The sequence below is a fragment of the Cydia splendana genome, chromosome 1 (assembly GCF_910591565.1).
Source record: "Cydia splendana chromosome 1, ilCydSple1.2, whole genome shotgun sequence".
NCBI lineage: Eukaryota > Metazoa > Arthropoda > Insecta > Lepidoptera > Tortricidae > Cydia > Cydia splendana.
Window position 1 is genome coordinate 15,101,043 of NC_085960.1, and position 16,685 is coordinate 15,117,727.

Here is a 16,685-nt window from a genome sequence, read left to right on the forward strand (position 1 = left end):
GTAATCTGAAGCGTTTCAAGGCTATTACTTAAGGGTTTTGGTACTATTCTTGTTCTGGAAATTAATGTGGGTAGTTAGGTACCTACAGTGTGTCGCGTTTTCGCATGCCACTGTCGTCTATGTTCTATGGTCAGGTATTGCTAACAAGGTTTCAAAGACTGCTTAACTCAAAAAATCTGCTGGCTAAACCCACTGTACTTTAGAATTAAGAATAATTTCTGTCAGTCAATGACCAAGGACCAACATGTGACAAAAGATTACAGCATTAAATATAGACGGTCAAGCAAATCTTGTCAGTAGAAAAAGGCGCGAAATTAAAAATTTTCTATGATACCATATCCGCCATTGCCGCCTTTTTCTACTGACAAGATTTGCTTGACCAAGTATATGTAGTTATCTGTCACTTTATCTGTCTCGTTTTTGTTACAGGATGCTTTGACAGTCAAATTAAGCTAATGTTGGTCGGTGCGAAAAATGTTTGGCTACAAAAAAAAGGCGTGTTCGCCCCAAAGCCTCTTCATCAATGTACTCATCTTTGGAATCCTTTTATCCGGGCTTGCAGAAATATATAATAACTTATGTAAGTTACTTACAGCTGTGTGCGAAATAATTTCTGTAATTCTATTTTGTGACAAAATTTACCGAATTAAAAAAATATAATGGATTTGTTTTATACTTAGCAATGTATGATATGATTGTAGTTTCAGAGGCGAATAAAGTGACAATGTACGGTGAACATCGTAGAGTGGAGTTAGTAGTTAAGAAAAATAACGACACTACTGCGGCATGTGGAGAGTTAGGATGTTTCAAAATGAAGAATATCTCGTTCACTGATAGTAAGTATATATCTTGAATAACATCTCCAATTTGATTTTTTTAATCAGTAAATAAATACTACAGATAAATAAAAACAAATATAGGTAATTACAAATTGTAGTAGTAGTAAAACACTTTATTGTACAAAAATCAAAACAAAACAGGAAAAAATAACATTCGTCATTAGTACAAAGGCGAACTTATCTCTTTAAGGGATCTCTTCCAGTTAACCTTTGAGCAATTGAGGGAGGAAATTGTTTTATCGGAAATCAAAATGCTGGCCTACATAATAAAATATATAGGTAGGTACTTACCCCCTTATTCATAAACGCGCTACGAACCTCGATTAGCTAATAATCGTTTGTCTTTATCTGTCATTTTGACTCATGTATTTGTAAGAAAGGCATACTTAAATAATAATTTAAATAAATCCGGATCGCAATGTTTTATGAATAAAAGGGGGTAAGTATTTATAGCCGATTAGTCATTACTATGGTTTTGTGCCATAGTAATATAATGCTGATAACTGAAGCGAAATTGTTTTTAACAGTCATCCTCCGACCAAATATTACAAGGGAATTTCAAGACAACGTGACACTGGAATGTCCGCTCTCTTCTGGCAACGATACCATGATATATTGGATTGGTGCGAGAGGGGAAAATGTCACCAACAACAACACCCACTTTTCCGTGACAGAAGGTTATTTTTACAAGGTACTTGCATACTCTTATTAACAGGGATGTGACGTCAATCAGAATTGGTCAGAATGCAACACAGTTCAACATTAAAAGCTTATGTGTCTCCATGTGTGTGTAAGTACTAGGAGTGCGTAACTTAGTAAGTATAATTATGATCGATGAGTAAGTGAGCATTTCTCAAAAAGTTTGTATATTTCGATTACATCTTAGATTTCTATAAAAATTGGTATACTGGTAAAAGTACATACATGAAGCTGAACAACTTTCACTATATATATTTCCCAAAATGTCCCTGAAAGTTTCTATGAAACATTCCTTTTTTGTTACCAGATTTCCTTACACATTTGGTAACAAAAAAGGAATGTTTCATAGAAAATTTCTGGGACATTTTGGGAAATATGGCGGAAGTTGTTAAACTTCATGTACTTTACCAGCATACCAATTTTTATAGAAGTCTAGATGTGATCGAAGTACAAACTTTTTGAGAAATGCTCAAGTCCGTAATAAAATTAAATAACATGGATTTGAAATCATTCTAAAACATTAGTTCAACACATTAATTAATTAGTTTCAACATATGAATGTTGAAATTAAATGTAACGTCTAATATGTATAATAACCTAAGTAGAATACCATAGAATACTTTTTCTTCAGGGCGTTTAAATTAAACAATAAAAACTTAGCTAGTTCATGTCACTAATTTTTATACCGTTACTGAAAAGTTTCCAGTCAGCTTGATGTCAAGGTACCTTATTGGATACCTTGACGCTGGGGTTTGTGGAAATCCTTCCAAAAACGAGACATAGATATACAAATCAAATAAAATAAGTCCTTTTATCTTACTAATTTTAAAATATCGAGTCGTAATAACACAATTATTTCGACTTTAGTCTAAATAATACAATAATGCATTAATTTCAGGGCGATATGCACAACAGATCCCAGCTATCGTTTGCAAATTTAACGGGATACCAACAACGATACTTCCTGTGTATTCTGGTTAAAAACAACTCAGCAAAGATTTCTTACCAATATCTAACCGTCAATAATGGTAAGTAAACGTATCGTTACTAATTTAAAAATAAGATATGAAATATTCTCCCTTTTTGGGTTCCGCAGTCATTACTTGGAGTAGGAACCCTTATACATAGTATCGCCATGTCCGTTGTCCGTCTGTCCGTCCGCGGCTTTGCTCCGCGATCGTTAGACATTGGAATCGGCCTTCTTGTCCTATGTCTTTTATTTGTCTACGGGTCATAAAATATCAACCCGCGAGCTTCGTCTTGAATGTTTTTTCAAATGCCAGTGTTTCTCTATTATTTGAATCAAATAATATATAAAACTCATGTGTTATGTTCACTCAACCCGTAAAGTTTATAATATTATATTATATGTATTAACATCAATGATATCCTAAAAATTAATTATATTAAAGTTTTATTTAACAAGATTGGAATATAAATTTGGGTTTGATGAAAATAAAGTAGGTCACTTTCATATACATTATTGGTTAAATGCAATGTTTACAGATAAAGATTTAAGCCACTATAAAGGCGAAGAGTTCAATGAGAGTGAAAGAAAAGAGAAAGACATAATAAACAAAGCCATACAAGCGAAACAAAACCAACAACTAGCCGGCATAATAGCTGCCGCTGTAGTGTTGCTCCTCACCATCATTATTATCATTGGTATAACTGTCTACAGAAGGCGAAACGGCAGCGTCATTGTTAAATATTGGCTAAAAAAAGTTACCGTGGAGAAACCACCATCGGTAGCAGGAGAAATGGTAAAGTTATATCTTTGTAGCTCTATACAATTGCTTGTATACAGGATATGTGATGAAGACCGAACCTGCCGCCTCAATTAAGTACTGCAATCGGCAAATATACTATCTTATTTTTTTAATAGGTATTAATATTAAATAAGTAATCGAATTTAAACTGTTGTGAGACATACTAACATTGAATGATTTTACGGTTTAGACTCCCTTGTTTTCACTGGTTGTCGCGCGAGTGACTAAAAACAAGTGAGTCTAAACCGTAAAATTATTCAATATTAAATAAGTAGTTGCTAACGTAACCAACTTGTTAATAATTCAGGTGATGCCGATTGTCAGAATAGAAAAGCAAAGACTAACCCAGGTTGGGATCGTAGGAAATGACACTACATTAATGTCAGAATATCAGATGCCTGTGGACGCCGAATGGGAAATACCAAGATGCAAAATTTCTCTTACTGGACAGTTGCTAGGAGAAGGTGAATTCGGAAAAGTGATAAAAGCTGAGGCACATGGAGTAGTCTCAGAAGATGATAAAACTGTGGTAGCAGTAAAAATGTTAAAAGGTAACAAGAAGATGGGGTCAACAATTATGTATATATAACAATTTTATCACTACACTTTATAAAACAAAGTCCCCCGCCGCGTCTGTCTGTTTGTGTGTATGTTGTTTGCGATAAACTCAAAAACTATTGAACGGATTTCGGATCATGCGGTTTTCACCTATCAATAGAGTGATTCTTCTTATTTGTTAAGGTTTTGTGTAACCCGGCGAAGCTGGGGCGGGTCGCTAGTTATTAATATTAAAAGGTAAAAAGATGAGATGAGATGAGGTCAACAATCATAGAAGCTGTTATAATATAGACGTATTTCAGACGGCTATACGGACGCAGACATGAAATCGCTGGTGTCGGAGATGGAGATAATGAAGATGATCGGCAAGCATGAGAACATCATCAACCTTCTGGGCTGCTGCACGCAGGACGGCCCGCTCTACGTTGTCGTCGAGTACGCGCGCAATGGTAGCTTGCGCGAATACCTCAAGAAACACAAACCCCACAAGAAGTAATTTACTGAACTGTCACCATCTCACCATACATTTACTACAGAATTTCAAACATTATATTTAACGTCTTCTTTACTGATGGACTATTTTACTTTTGCAGTGCTGGCTCCACGGAGAATTTACTGAACAAACCATTAGCGCAGAGAGAGCTGACAGGCTTTGTTTGGCAAGTGGCAAAAGGGATGGAATACTTGGCGTCGCGTGGTGTAAGTTATTGAAGGTTTTGTGTAAATAATAAACTCGAAGAAATATTTTGTTTGATATTTCTTCGAGTGCTTATTTTGAGTCCCGTGCAAGCGAAAGATTCTATAATGTAAAATCTTGAGCGTAGGAAGCGACTCAAAAGCGCACGAGATGTAAATAACTTTGATCTCGTGTTATACATATTACAAATTTTCACCTCAGAAGTGTGAACATATTAGACAACCCGAACCTGAAAAATGTAGGTAAATCCTTTTTCATCACTTATTCATATTTTCCGTGATAATCTGTGCATTTTTTTGTGTTCATTATTTTAATTGTACAATAAAATACGTGAAATATAGTGTTTTTTATCCAATATCAAAGTTTATTTTCATTCAATAATTATTAAGAATTCATACTCGTACGTGATTTGGAACGATGCGTTCTGACGTTTTTCGGGGGTATTATAAACTGGCAATATACCGTTGAATGTCGTTTGAACTTTTTTTGTCCTTTTTTTGGCTAACGACGTGAAAGGGACAGAGAGAATAGTATTTCGAACTTGTATCAGGCCCCGCATGTTGAAATAACATATGAATATGAAGGTTACTTGAATGTCATTTTGGCTCACTCAGTGAACAAAATCGCATTTTGCTCACTGTTTTTAAGTAGCAAAGTACCCTTGTTCGAGCTGCTGAGGTGAAAATTAATATGTTATGTGCCTACAAGCTGCATCGCAATGTTTTTATATCACATTGTAATAGGTAGACGAAATTCTAATGTTAAAATATTTGTCATACAGTGCATCCATCGTGACTTGGCGGCACGCAACGTGCTAGTATCGGCTGACCTCGTCCTGAAGATCGCCGACTTCGGGCTGGCGCGCGATGTTCACAATACTGATTACTACCGCAAGCTCACGGCTGGCAAGCTCCCTATGAAGTGGATGGCTCCGGAGTCTATAGCACAGAATTATTATGATAAGCGTTCTGATGTGTAAGTTGGAAGTTCTTTGCAAGTGTGATAAAAAAAACAACGGGTTGCACTCCGGGAGTGCCGGCAGAAGTGAAAACTCAATGACATTGTAACAGTTTTTCGATCAGGTCACGTGTCCGTCTTACGTCTTACGAATCTTACGGTCATGTGACCTGTCGCGAGTTTAACATTTTTTCCCCATCACAAAAAGTGCACAGCGCCGCTAAAGAAGTTTTCACTTCAAAAAATATTTTCATATAACCATAAGTGTGTTCAAATCAACTAGTAAAAAGTTCTTGATAGACGTGTAGCACGCGTACGCAGTATTTATGAGTTTAGTTTACTGATGCTTTATGTTTCGCAGGTGGTCCTTTGGCGTGATAACGTGGGAGATCCTGACTTTTGGCGAATTTCCTTACGCCAAAATTTCAGTTAACAAACTGTACAACTATTTAGAAACTAATAACAGGCTCGAAAAGCCAGATGACTGCAGCAATGAAATGTGCGTAATAAAAAAATATATATATATTGGGGACATCGTACACAGACCGACCTAGCTCCAAACTAAGCATAGCTTGTACTATACTTATACATCATGGATAATCACGTGAAAACTATGTCACTTATATACTTTTCACATGTTCTTTCAATATTCGAATACATAATACCTACGCAAATATCTATACCGTTTTTTAATTCGATATTTAGGTAGGTATAATTTTAGGCAAAATCATAGTAATCCGGAGTATCCGGACGTATATTTAAGTAAAACGACTGTTTGTTTTAAGGTACGATCTGATGAAAAGCTGTTGGGCCTTCAAACCCGAAGATCGGCCGACATTCGAAGAAATCGTCGGCACTATGAAGTCCATGCTGAACCTTCCGTAAGGCCCTTGAAGTATTACCTGCTTTTAGTAAATGACCAACCTGGCGGCTTAGCACGGTCGCGTTTTTATCCCTTGTCACCATGCCTGTCACGTTTTAACAAGTATGTAAGTGCGAAAGGGACGCGCATAGTGATAGTCGATAAAAATGGAACCGTGCTGAGCCCGCTGGTCCCTTACAATGACCTTATTATCTTTTTACTTACATCCATGGTCCCTTAGCCAATTTTTCAAAATGCCGGCACACATAATTAATTATATTGGTCTTTTATGGCATCTAATAAAGCTAGGTACCTACTTAAGGGGCCGGTATATGACGTTTTCGATTTAGACCTCACTTTGTAACCATAATTTGTTCAATAAATGTTTGATAATTGCATTAAATTACACGTAAATTTATTCACGAAGAAACCGAGTCCCGACTCTTCATGCCATTATATTTTTAATTTGCTGTTATTCTCTACAAATCGACACTAAAAGTATCAAAAAATCAAAATATGGAGTTCCGTTTGAGACAGAAGCAAAACAATTTTGTCTTTGACAGTAATTGAATTATTGTATGATTTTGGAAGCTAGATAATTCAGCTACCAATTTATTATCAATTTATATTTTTACTCACAAAGACAACACAGAAATTAAATCTCAAATGTAAACTTGCGAACAATTTCCATACATTGACGACATCACTCAAAATTCTTCTTCAAGTCAGATGCCCGTTGGGGCTACACCGGAGCACACGTGTACTTCTTCAAATGAAAATGACAGCTTGATTTTCTTGCTTTTGACAATTATATTGACATTAAATCATATACGCACACGAGAAAGCATACCAGTAGATAAAATGTATTTCAAAAAATAGGGTACATAAATATCAGCTCGCGTCTCATTTAAATTTCATTTGCTGTTATTTACGGGTCATTATTGTTGAAAACCGCAGTAAACTATCTTAAAACAATACGATTACAGTCGAATTTAAGTATTATGTTCCTTCAAAACTCGCTTAAAATGAAAAAAGTTTAAAGACTCATCTTTACTGATTGGGATCAATTTTTATTATGCTGGTATCATTTTGCGTCATTTTAAAAACGTATTTGACTTCAGAGGGGCTACCGCGAAAACCGAAATTCGCAAATTGCGGGGATCTTACTCTTTTACTCCAATGAAGGCGTAATTAGAGTGACAGAGAAAAATGCCCGCAATTGACGATTTTCGGTATTGGCGGTAGCCCTACTGTATGTCAATGAATTTTGATGACAACTGTAATCTTGTATTATATTATAGAACTTTTATATTAAAATATTGCCTATTAACAGGAAGAGTTATGTAATTCGTATAAGTAATACCTGAAAGTCTTGTACCTAGATCTGTAATACCATGGATTGCTACGAATAAATTATTATGATTATGCCGTTCGTTCTGTCTATATGTATAATGCGTGTACGTGCTGTTCTCTGAAAATCTTCAAGAAAAAATAACGGCTAGACCAGCACTAAGTACTAGCAAGTTTTTGCGGCTTTGGAGACCGAGATGAAGCTTACAGGCCAATAGCGTTGTGGCCTGGTTATTGTTATGTATACCTATGTATCGAATGTTTTATAAATTTACTATAAAAAGCAATGTTTTATTTCGATTAGGTCTACATTTTGTGCATATTGCATATCTGAAGTATTTTCGTACTAAACTTGAAACTTTCGTTGAAACTAAATAAAATAATTATTCCAAATGTACAGTCACCTGCAATTTATGTTACACAACGAAGGCCGCAAAAATATCTGACACGATCTTATTTGTAGAACCATAAGAGCATGTCACATATTTTTGCGGCCTTCGAAGAGTAGGTACCGTCATTACTCATTATCACCAACTTTGCCCGCTTTCTTTTTAAACACGAAGTTCTCAAAAAAAATCACATCATATGACTTTTTTTGCTCAGCACGTCCATTGTGATCAAACGCATCAGTTTATGTGAAGAAATCATTTTTTTATCGTGTTTTTACCCATTTTTTTGCGTTTTAGAGGGCGAGCAAATAAAAAAATATCCGGGGTTTTCGCCAACATTGCCCACTTCAATTTGGTATTCAAATACAGCTCGTATGATGATGATGTCTAAGGATCACTTAAATGTTTTGGGCAATCCTACCATTCCCTGTTAATAACTTAGCGATAAGTGTAAAAACTTTTAAATAAATTTGCTGGGCAATGTTGCCTACCCGTTTTTGCCCATTTCCAATAAGGCTCGCCTAAGCATTTTACAAAGACTAGGGTTGTCACTTTTGAGAAAATCTGTTACAATAGTTTAATGACCAAAAATATGATTTTTGTTGTGTTTTCATTCGTTAACGGGATAAAACATCTAAATAAAGGATAATAAGACAAATTAAATACAGTATATATTTATAAACTTATTTTAGTGTACAAACATAACCTTCTTTTACTTGCGAAGTTGGGTAAATTAGATGAAAGTGACAACCCTAATCCGTTTTTGGTGGTGGGCAATGTTGGTATGGATGCCAAATTTCCGGATTACTTTGCCCACCGCTAAAACTTTTGTGTATTTAGGCCTTTTTAGTTTAAATATCAATAGACATAATCTATGCTTCATGTGTTATAACTGAAACCCGGAAATATTTGTCAAAGGGTTCTCAATTTTTTCTACTTGCATTGATTATTTATAAATTTTTTGCCCGCCGAAATATACCCTATATTAGACAACACGCTCAAAATTCCCAAGTCAAGTTATAGACCGGGAGATAGTGACACATTTTACTGGGTCATTTGTACCAGTATGGCGGTTCGTCAGGGGTCTAAGTACGTAAAGAACGAAATAAAAATGATGGTCATAGCGCTGGTACCGGCGGCCCAATCGCGTGGGCGTTAGTCGAACGTGTCGGATAAAATACGAGTGTCGAACGATTTGTTCCACAAAAATCCTCGTATTATTCGATAGTCCATAAAAAAGAAGTAGACGGTAGCGTAATGCCATACTTCTCCGGTGTGACTTACAGCCCGCCATACTGAGGCGAACACATTAATTAAAAAAAAACAATTCAATCATTTGTGCCAAGCTAATTTTTGCACAGGTGATCATCGTCGAGCAGCCATTCATGGACATCACCATGCCATACTTTTCGGATGGTTCCAAATGGCCGCCATACCGCCGCAAAGGAGTTAATTTTTTTTTTATTGCTAAACGATTTGTACCATATTTAATTACACAAACGGGTCTACCGCGATATAATCCGTGACCACAGCTGGTGCAACTCAGCTGAAACGTCGGAATTAAAGGTAAAAACAATGAAATTATATCACGGTAGACCCGTTTGTGTAATTAAATATGTGTACAAAACGCGAGAGTTTAAAGTGTGATTTGTACCATCTTGTAATTTTTTTTCAAGACTTTCTGTGTGATCATAAATGGAAATCTCATAATGCCATACCTGTAGGAGGTGGCAAATGTGTACAATATTTTTTTTTATTTCAAGTATGGTGCCCCTTTTTCCCCCTATTAGAAGTATGGCAAATATAATAATGGTCACATTGCATCATATAATTTCCAAAAATCCAAATGCCATACTGGTACAAATCGTCAAAAAATTGTTTTTTGTTTTAAGTCTTGGCTTAAGTCTCACAGTCGTCCGCCCCGTAGTTATAATCTGAAATATATTTTTTTAGGTACAATTGTATCCAAACAAACAGAATATGATGATGCCATGCTGTAAAAATTTATTTTACGTATACATAGTCGTATTTTTGAAACGTGTCGATTAAATAAGTTTTTCAAGTATGGCAGCACTTTATCCCTCTACTATAAGTATGGCAATTATAATAACGGTCACATTTTATCAAATACTTTCCAAAAATTTAAATGCAATACTGGTACAAATCGTTTAACAAAAAAAAAAGAAATTAACTCCCTTGCGGCGGTATGGCGGCCATTTGGAACCGTCCGAAGAGTATGGCATGGTGATGTCCATGAATGGCTGCTCGACGATGATCACCTGTGCAAAAATTAGCTTGGCACAAATGGTTGAATTGTTTTTTTTTAATTAATGTGTTCGCCTCAGTATGGCGGGCTGTAAGTCACACCGGAGAAGTATGGCATTACGCTACCGCCTACTTCTTTTTTATGGACTATCGGAAAATGCGAGGATTTTTGTGGAACAAATCGTTCGACACTCGTATTTTATCCGACACGTTCGACTAACGCGCACGCGATTGGGCCGCCGGTACCAGCGCTATGACCATCATTTTTCTTTCCTTCATTACATGCTTAGACCCCTGACGAACCGCCATACTGGTACAAATGACCCAGTAAAATGTGTCACTATCTCCCGGTCTATTATGCACAAGTTTGGCATATACTTTGTCAGAAATATAACCAATTTTCTACTAAAAACAGCAGGGTAGCCATAACTATTATCCATTTTTCTACATTAACGAATTTGTTTCAAATTGTCGTTTTGGGCAAAGTTTCCCTGGAGGCAAAGTTGGCGCTATATGACGTAACATATTATTGCAGGTGACTGTACATAAATGTTTCGGTGATTTTGAGATTATTTTCCAGGTTAGTTTACTAACAATCAAGTTATGCAGATACCGATTTCGTGAACGTATAAGTAGTAAGGTACCGCTATTGTTTAGCGATACCGATTATTTTTGAAGGTAAAACTATACCGGTTGAAATATAAAGATATTGAAATTACAGCAGGGACAATCATTTTTTATAGGTGTACCTAAACCATCATTGGCCGAGCGTTAGCAAAGGTCTCCGTTTCAGCTTGGGCAAAAATGCTTTTGTATGTTCTCCTTTGCAGATCACATGTCTCAACTGATTCTCGTGAAAATTTGTAAGCAGGTTCGATAGAACTATTCTGTTTCACTTTATCCGCCAAAATGGAATTGCCACCCTGCTGAAACTTTATTTATTTAAATTCCTATTGAATGGATTTTGCACCTTATGAAAAACCGTATAGAGTAGTAGATAACATTTTACATCTGACTTAATGACATCTTGTTTTATTCGCTTTCATTGTACAAAACGCGTATCTCGACAAAGCAATATTAGGTAGTAAAACAGTCAACAATCAAATGAATTAAATAGGTACGTCACGTGTGACATGAACAGACAAGGAAAGCAAGATTAAATGCATTGTTACTCTTTCATCTTTAAATGGAATGCTTTTACCCTCAAAGGAGGCTAGTGGTCAATACTAAACTAAAAGTCCAATATTAAAAAAAACATGATTGGTCACTGACCTGTCCCAGTAAAGTGAGGTAGTGTGCGTGAAGTGCGCTTGTGTGTGAAATGGGGTAAATTGACAGAATCTGATATTTTACCCACCGCTACCGTCGCCTTAAGGACAGTAAACAATACACGTCGGAGCAAAGTGTAAAATGTCGTTTTCCAAATCTCTCATGTAATGTGTCATGTCTTGTACAACTGTATTATTTTTTGTTAAATAAGAGTAAACTGTGTTGCCATGATCGCCAGGCGTCACCAAAGTCATGAATACGGCCAATACGTGTAGCAACCAAGACTATAGTCAGGAATAAAGCCATACGATATAATAATAATAATACTATACCACGGAAGCGAAGAACTACAGACCCATCACATGCTTGCCTACACTCTACAAGCTCCTTACATCCATTTTGAGAGCAAAAATCAACGCGCACATTGTCGCAAACAATATTTTGGCCTCTGCTCAAAATGGATGTAGGGTTGGGTCCCGTGGTACTAAAGAGCTCCTCCTCATAGACATGACCATCTGCCAACAAATCCGGCGGAACAGGGGGGCCCTCTCAGCAGCCTGGATTGACTACAAGAAGGCCTATGATTCGGTGCCTCACTCATGGCTGGAGAGGGTCTTAGAGCTGTATAAAGTTGATACAGCTTTAAGAGCCTTTCTAAGCGCGTGTATGAGGCAATGGACCACAGTCCTTCGTCAACCAGGAGGCGGGGATGGGAGCCCTGGCCCGCAGGATTTTATAAGGATTGAGCGAGGAATATTTCAGGGTGATAGTCTGAGTCCTCTGTGGTTCTGCCTAGCCCTGAATCCTCTCAGTACCTTGCTGAAGGATTTAGAACTAGGTTGCCGGCTTCGGAGAGGGGGTGAAGTCATTTCTCACCTTCTGTACATGGATGATCTCAAATTATTTGCACCAAATAGCCAAGACTTGGTGGAGCTACTGAAAACTACCGAAGTCTTCAGTAATGCCATCAACATGGAGTTTGGTGTCGATAAATGTGCGGTTATGCATGTACAGCGGGGGAAAGTTGTAAATTCAACAAATTTACAACTTTCTGAGACAATGTCTTTCAGATCCATCTCTGAATCAGAAACCTATAAATACCTTGGCATGTCACAGTCGTTGGGTATTGAGGAAGAGGGTATTAGACGGTCGGTGAAGGAGCGCTTTTTCAGTCGGCTCACAAAAGTACTCAACAGTCTTTTGTCAGGAGGCAACAAAGTGCGCGCCTTCAACGCCTGGGTAATGCCTCTACTCACATACTCCTTTGGCATACTAAGGTGGACTCAGACCGAGCTGGATGCCCTGGATCGGAGGGTCCGACAGCTGCTCACCACTCACCGTATGTTGCACCCACGCTCGTCTGTTATGAGATTGTACATCCCACGGAAATGTGGAGGTCGCGGCTTTCTAAACGCCAAAAATCTCCACAACCGTGAGGTGTACAATCTCAGGAATTATTTCCTCAACAACGAGTGTGGGATGCATCGTGATGTGGTGGCAGCTGACAAGGGCCTCACGCCGCTCTCCTTGGCGAACGAGAACTGGCGCAAACCTGTAGTACTAAGCACCGAGGACCGCAAGGCGGTTTGGAAGGATAAGCAGCTACACGGGCGGTTCTACAAGGCCCTCACGGGACCCGATGTGGACCTGCTCGCGTCGGTGAACTGGTTACGATTCGGGGACCTTTTCGGAGAAACCGAGGGTTTTGCCTGTGCAATTGCGGACGAAGTGATGATGACGAACAACTATCGGAAATATATCCTGAAGGACGGTACGGTCGACATTTGTCGGGCATGCCGCCGTCCCGGAGAGTCACTCAGGCATATTATGTCCGGTTGTTCTCATCTTGCTAACGGCGAGTACTTGCACAGACATAACCTCGTAGCCAGAATTATTCACCAGCAGCTTGCCCTCCTATACGGCCTTGTGGACCGCGAAGTGCCGTACTACAAGTACTCACCTGCGCCAGTTCTCGAAAATGGTCGTGCCACGCTCTATTGGGATCGATCTATCATCACTGACAGGACTATTGTAGCCAATAAGCCTGACATCGTGCTGATAGATCGATCGCAGCGCCGGACCGTGCTCGTCGACGTCACCATCCCCCATGATGAGAATCTCGTGAAGGCCGAGAAGGACAAGTCCAGCAAGTACCTAGACTTAGCCCACGAGATAACCGCTATGTGGGATGTTGACTCGACGATCATTGTTCCTATAGTCGTGTCAGCGAACGGTCTCATAGCGAAGAGTCTCGACCAACACCTAGAGAGACTCTCGCTGGGTGGTTGGATCAAGGGTCAGATGCAGAAGGCGGTAATTTTGGACACGGCGCGTATAGTACGTCGATTCCTCACTCTGCGGCCCTGACCACCGGCAGCTTGGACCCTGCCCCGCTGCCGGCGGCACCCTAGGTTAGGTTTTTATAATGTGTTTATATATTTTTGTTATGTTTTGTAAGTGTTTTTATATTTTACTTTTATACTCACATTGTAAAACCCTAACCTAAGACCCTAATTGAATAAAGAGAATAATACTATAAACCCATTACAACAAACAACTACGAATTCCTACGTTTGACATTTAAGAAGACATTACTAGGGATGATTAAAATCATGCATTTAATAGACACTGAAATTTTTTGTGATCACCTGACTAAAATAATAGGAACTGCTAATTAATTGTCACATTGTTTCAGGGAAAACGAGCCGCCACCGGAAAACTTGAATGAATACGTGACAATGCTGGCATAACAAATAACGAATCTAATCCGAGTCATGTCATGAAACATACTTACTTGTTCTTAAATTTATTGAGTGGGTGTAACGAATCTTAAAAGTTTAACCTAATATTGTCTTATGGAACCAGAAAGAATCAAAATTTCATGCCCTTGTACATAAATTTTTCATTATACTATATAGAACTTTTATTAATAACACATAATCTAAACATAGAACGAATTAAAAACTAAATATGTATAAATATAAATTAAATATGTACAAAATAAACTACCTAAGTACCTACTGAAACCCGTCCCGGGCTGCCCCCGACGCAAAGGTGCCCAGTGCCCATCACGCTCGCTGCGTTGCTGCGTTGGATTGCGATGGGCAGCCTTTGCATCAGGCAAAACCCGGAGGGGGGGTTAAGGCCCCTTTCGCTAGACCTAAATGCAAAAACGAACGAATAAACGTTTTATTCTACGTATCGTGTTCCGAAAGTGTTAGTGATGTATGCACTCGACCATTGCTTTTATTTTGTAAAAATACAACAAATTAAATTACTCCTCCGATCTACTGTGTTCATTATGGTTTTGTCAATATACCTTACGAATATTATTGAATATTTTACGGTAGGTTGCATCAATATTATTATTTTACATTTTATAATAGGTTAAGCAATTGAAAATAAGAATAATAATATCGAATAATAATAAATGTTTTTTAATTTTAAGTTGTACCTATATGTATTGATTAAACCGTTGTAACCGTATTTCTTAACACATTTACTGCCAGCGAGAGCTACGCGCTACGAGCGTAGTCGGTAACACGTAAGTACGGTCTTTCCCGTTTGTAGCAAAAACCGCCTACTTACAGAGTACCCGCCTGGCGGGTCGCTGGCAGTGAATGTTTTAAGATAATATTCTCTAACTGTATTGAGTAGGTACCTACATACTTATGTCCTAATTACTTTTTTTAATAAACCAAAAGTTAATTTATTTTTTCTTTTAATTTTATTACCTAATTGATTATATAAGTATATAATAATTAAACGAGCAATTTCTTGTATATATTTATTTAGGTACATATATATATTTCGGGGATCTCGGAAACGGCTCTAACGATTTCGATGAAATTTGGTATATGGGGGTTTTCAGGCCCGAAATATCGATCTAGCTAGGTCTTATCTCTGGGAAAACGCGCATTTTTGAGTTTTTATATGTTTTCCGAGCAAAGCTCGGTCTCCCAGATATTAAGTATATAATTACAACGCAAATCAGATTAAGAATATAATTAAAGAGAAATTGTACTTACATAAATGGATCTTGTGAGTAAAGTACAATTCTATATAGGTATATATAGGTATAGACAGTTGTCTCGCAACTGCTCAGAAGACCCTTGCTTCGTATCCCTCTTTCTCTCAATAACATTCGTAAAAAATGTATCATCCCTCGTACAACTAGGCCATTTAATGAACTGAATGATATGCCCGATGTGGATTTGTTTCATAGTAGGATTAACGCATTCATTGCCAGGGGGCGTGGCCTAGGAACAAACTTATATGACGCTGAACGCACATGTGCGTTGGGATGGCAGTGAATGTGTTAATAATGTTAAAAATATTATTGTCAATAGATAGTTAACGTTACCCGACTTAAGTTTGAGTTCCCAGTTTTTATCCTGAATATTCCTATATAGTGTAATATATTGCTATTTTGAGACCATTATACTCGTATTTATGTTATTTAGCATTATATATGTGGAAGCTTGTAATTTGCATCTAGTAGATAAGTCTATTAACCTATGTATATTAGGCAGTAAGTATCCCCAAATAAAATAAAATAAAATATATAAATAAATAAAATAAAACCGGAAAAGTGTATAGGTACCTACATACAAAATATTTTAGGCGAAATACGTTTTTTAATACGTAGAGTCAATTAATGAAAGATCATTTCGATATGAAATAATATTACTAAATATTCCTTTATTTTGTTGAAGATCATTTATTTTAGGTAGGTACAGTCGAGGTCAAAGATATCTTAACATTTTTTGCCTTATCACAAAGGAGTTAAGGTGCAAAAGTGTAAACATATTTCTGACGTCGACTGTACATCGGTTAAACAAATTTGAAACGTTCATACTAATTTTAACCTCGTTTTCACTCCCCAACCTACCCGATCGTCTTGTAAGTGTGACGAAATTGCGGAGTATGTACCTATACGATTATTGGTTTGAATCATGCATGCTTGTCACAGTTTCCTTGTAAAACCCAGTCATTTATTCTTTAAGAAGCCAGTGCTGCAGCATGTTTTAC

General features: G+C 37.5%; 1 protein-coding gene across 1 annotated transcript; it reads left to right on the plus strand.

The window, feature by feature from the left end:
• Positions 1-443: 443 nt before the first annotated feature.
• Positions 444-14,490, plus strand: LOC134795115 (fibroblast growth factor receptor homolog 1-like). Its single transcript, XM_063766951.1, has 12 exons — positions 444-580; positions 702-836; positions 1,367-1,530; positions 2,437-2,566; positions 3,045-3,301; positions 3,615-3,858; positions 4,168-4,357; positions 4,459-4,564; positions 5,344-5,537; positions 5,881-6,018; positions 6,305-6,400; positions 14,350-14,490. The coding sequence occupies exons 1-12, from the start codon at positions 475-477 to the stop codon at positions 14,402-14,404; spliced, it is 1,815 nt and encodes a 604-aa protein (XP_063623021.1). The 5' UTR covers positions 444-474; the 3' UTR covers positions 14,405-14,490.
• The last annotated feature ends 2,195 nt before the right edge of the window (positions 14,491-16,685 follow it).

Coding starts and splice junctions, on each gene's coding strand:
- LOC134795115 (XM_063766951.1), top strand. CDS start 475: ATGTTTGGCTACAAAAAAAAGGCGTGTTCGCCCCAAAGCCTCTTCATC. Junction 837..1,366: donor GAATATCTCGTTCACTGATA/GTAAGTATATAT, acceptor TGTTTTTAACAG/TCATCCTCCGACCAAATATT. Junction 2,567..3,044: donor ATATCTAACCGTCAATAATG/GTAAGTAAACGT, acceptor CAATGTTTACAG/ATAAAGATTTAAGCCACTAT.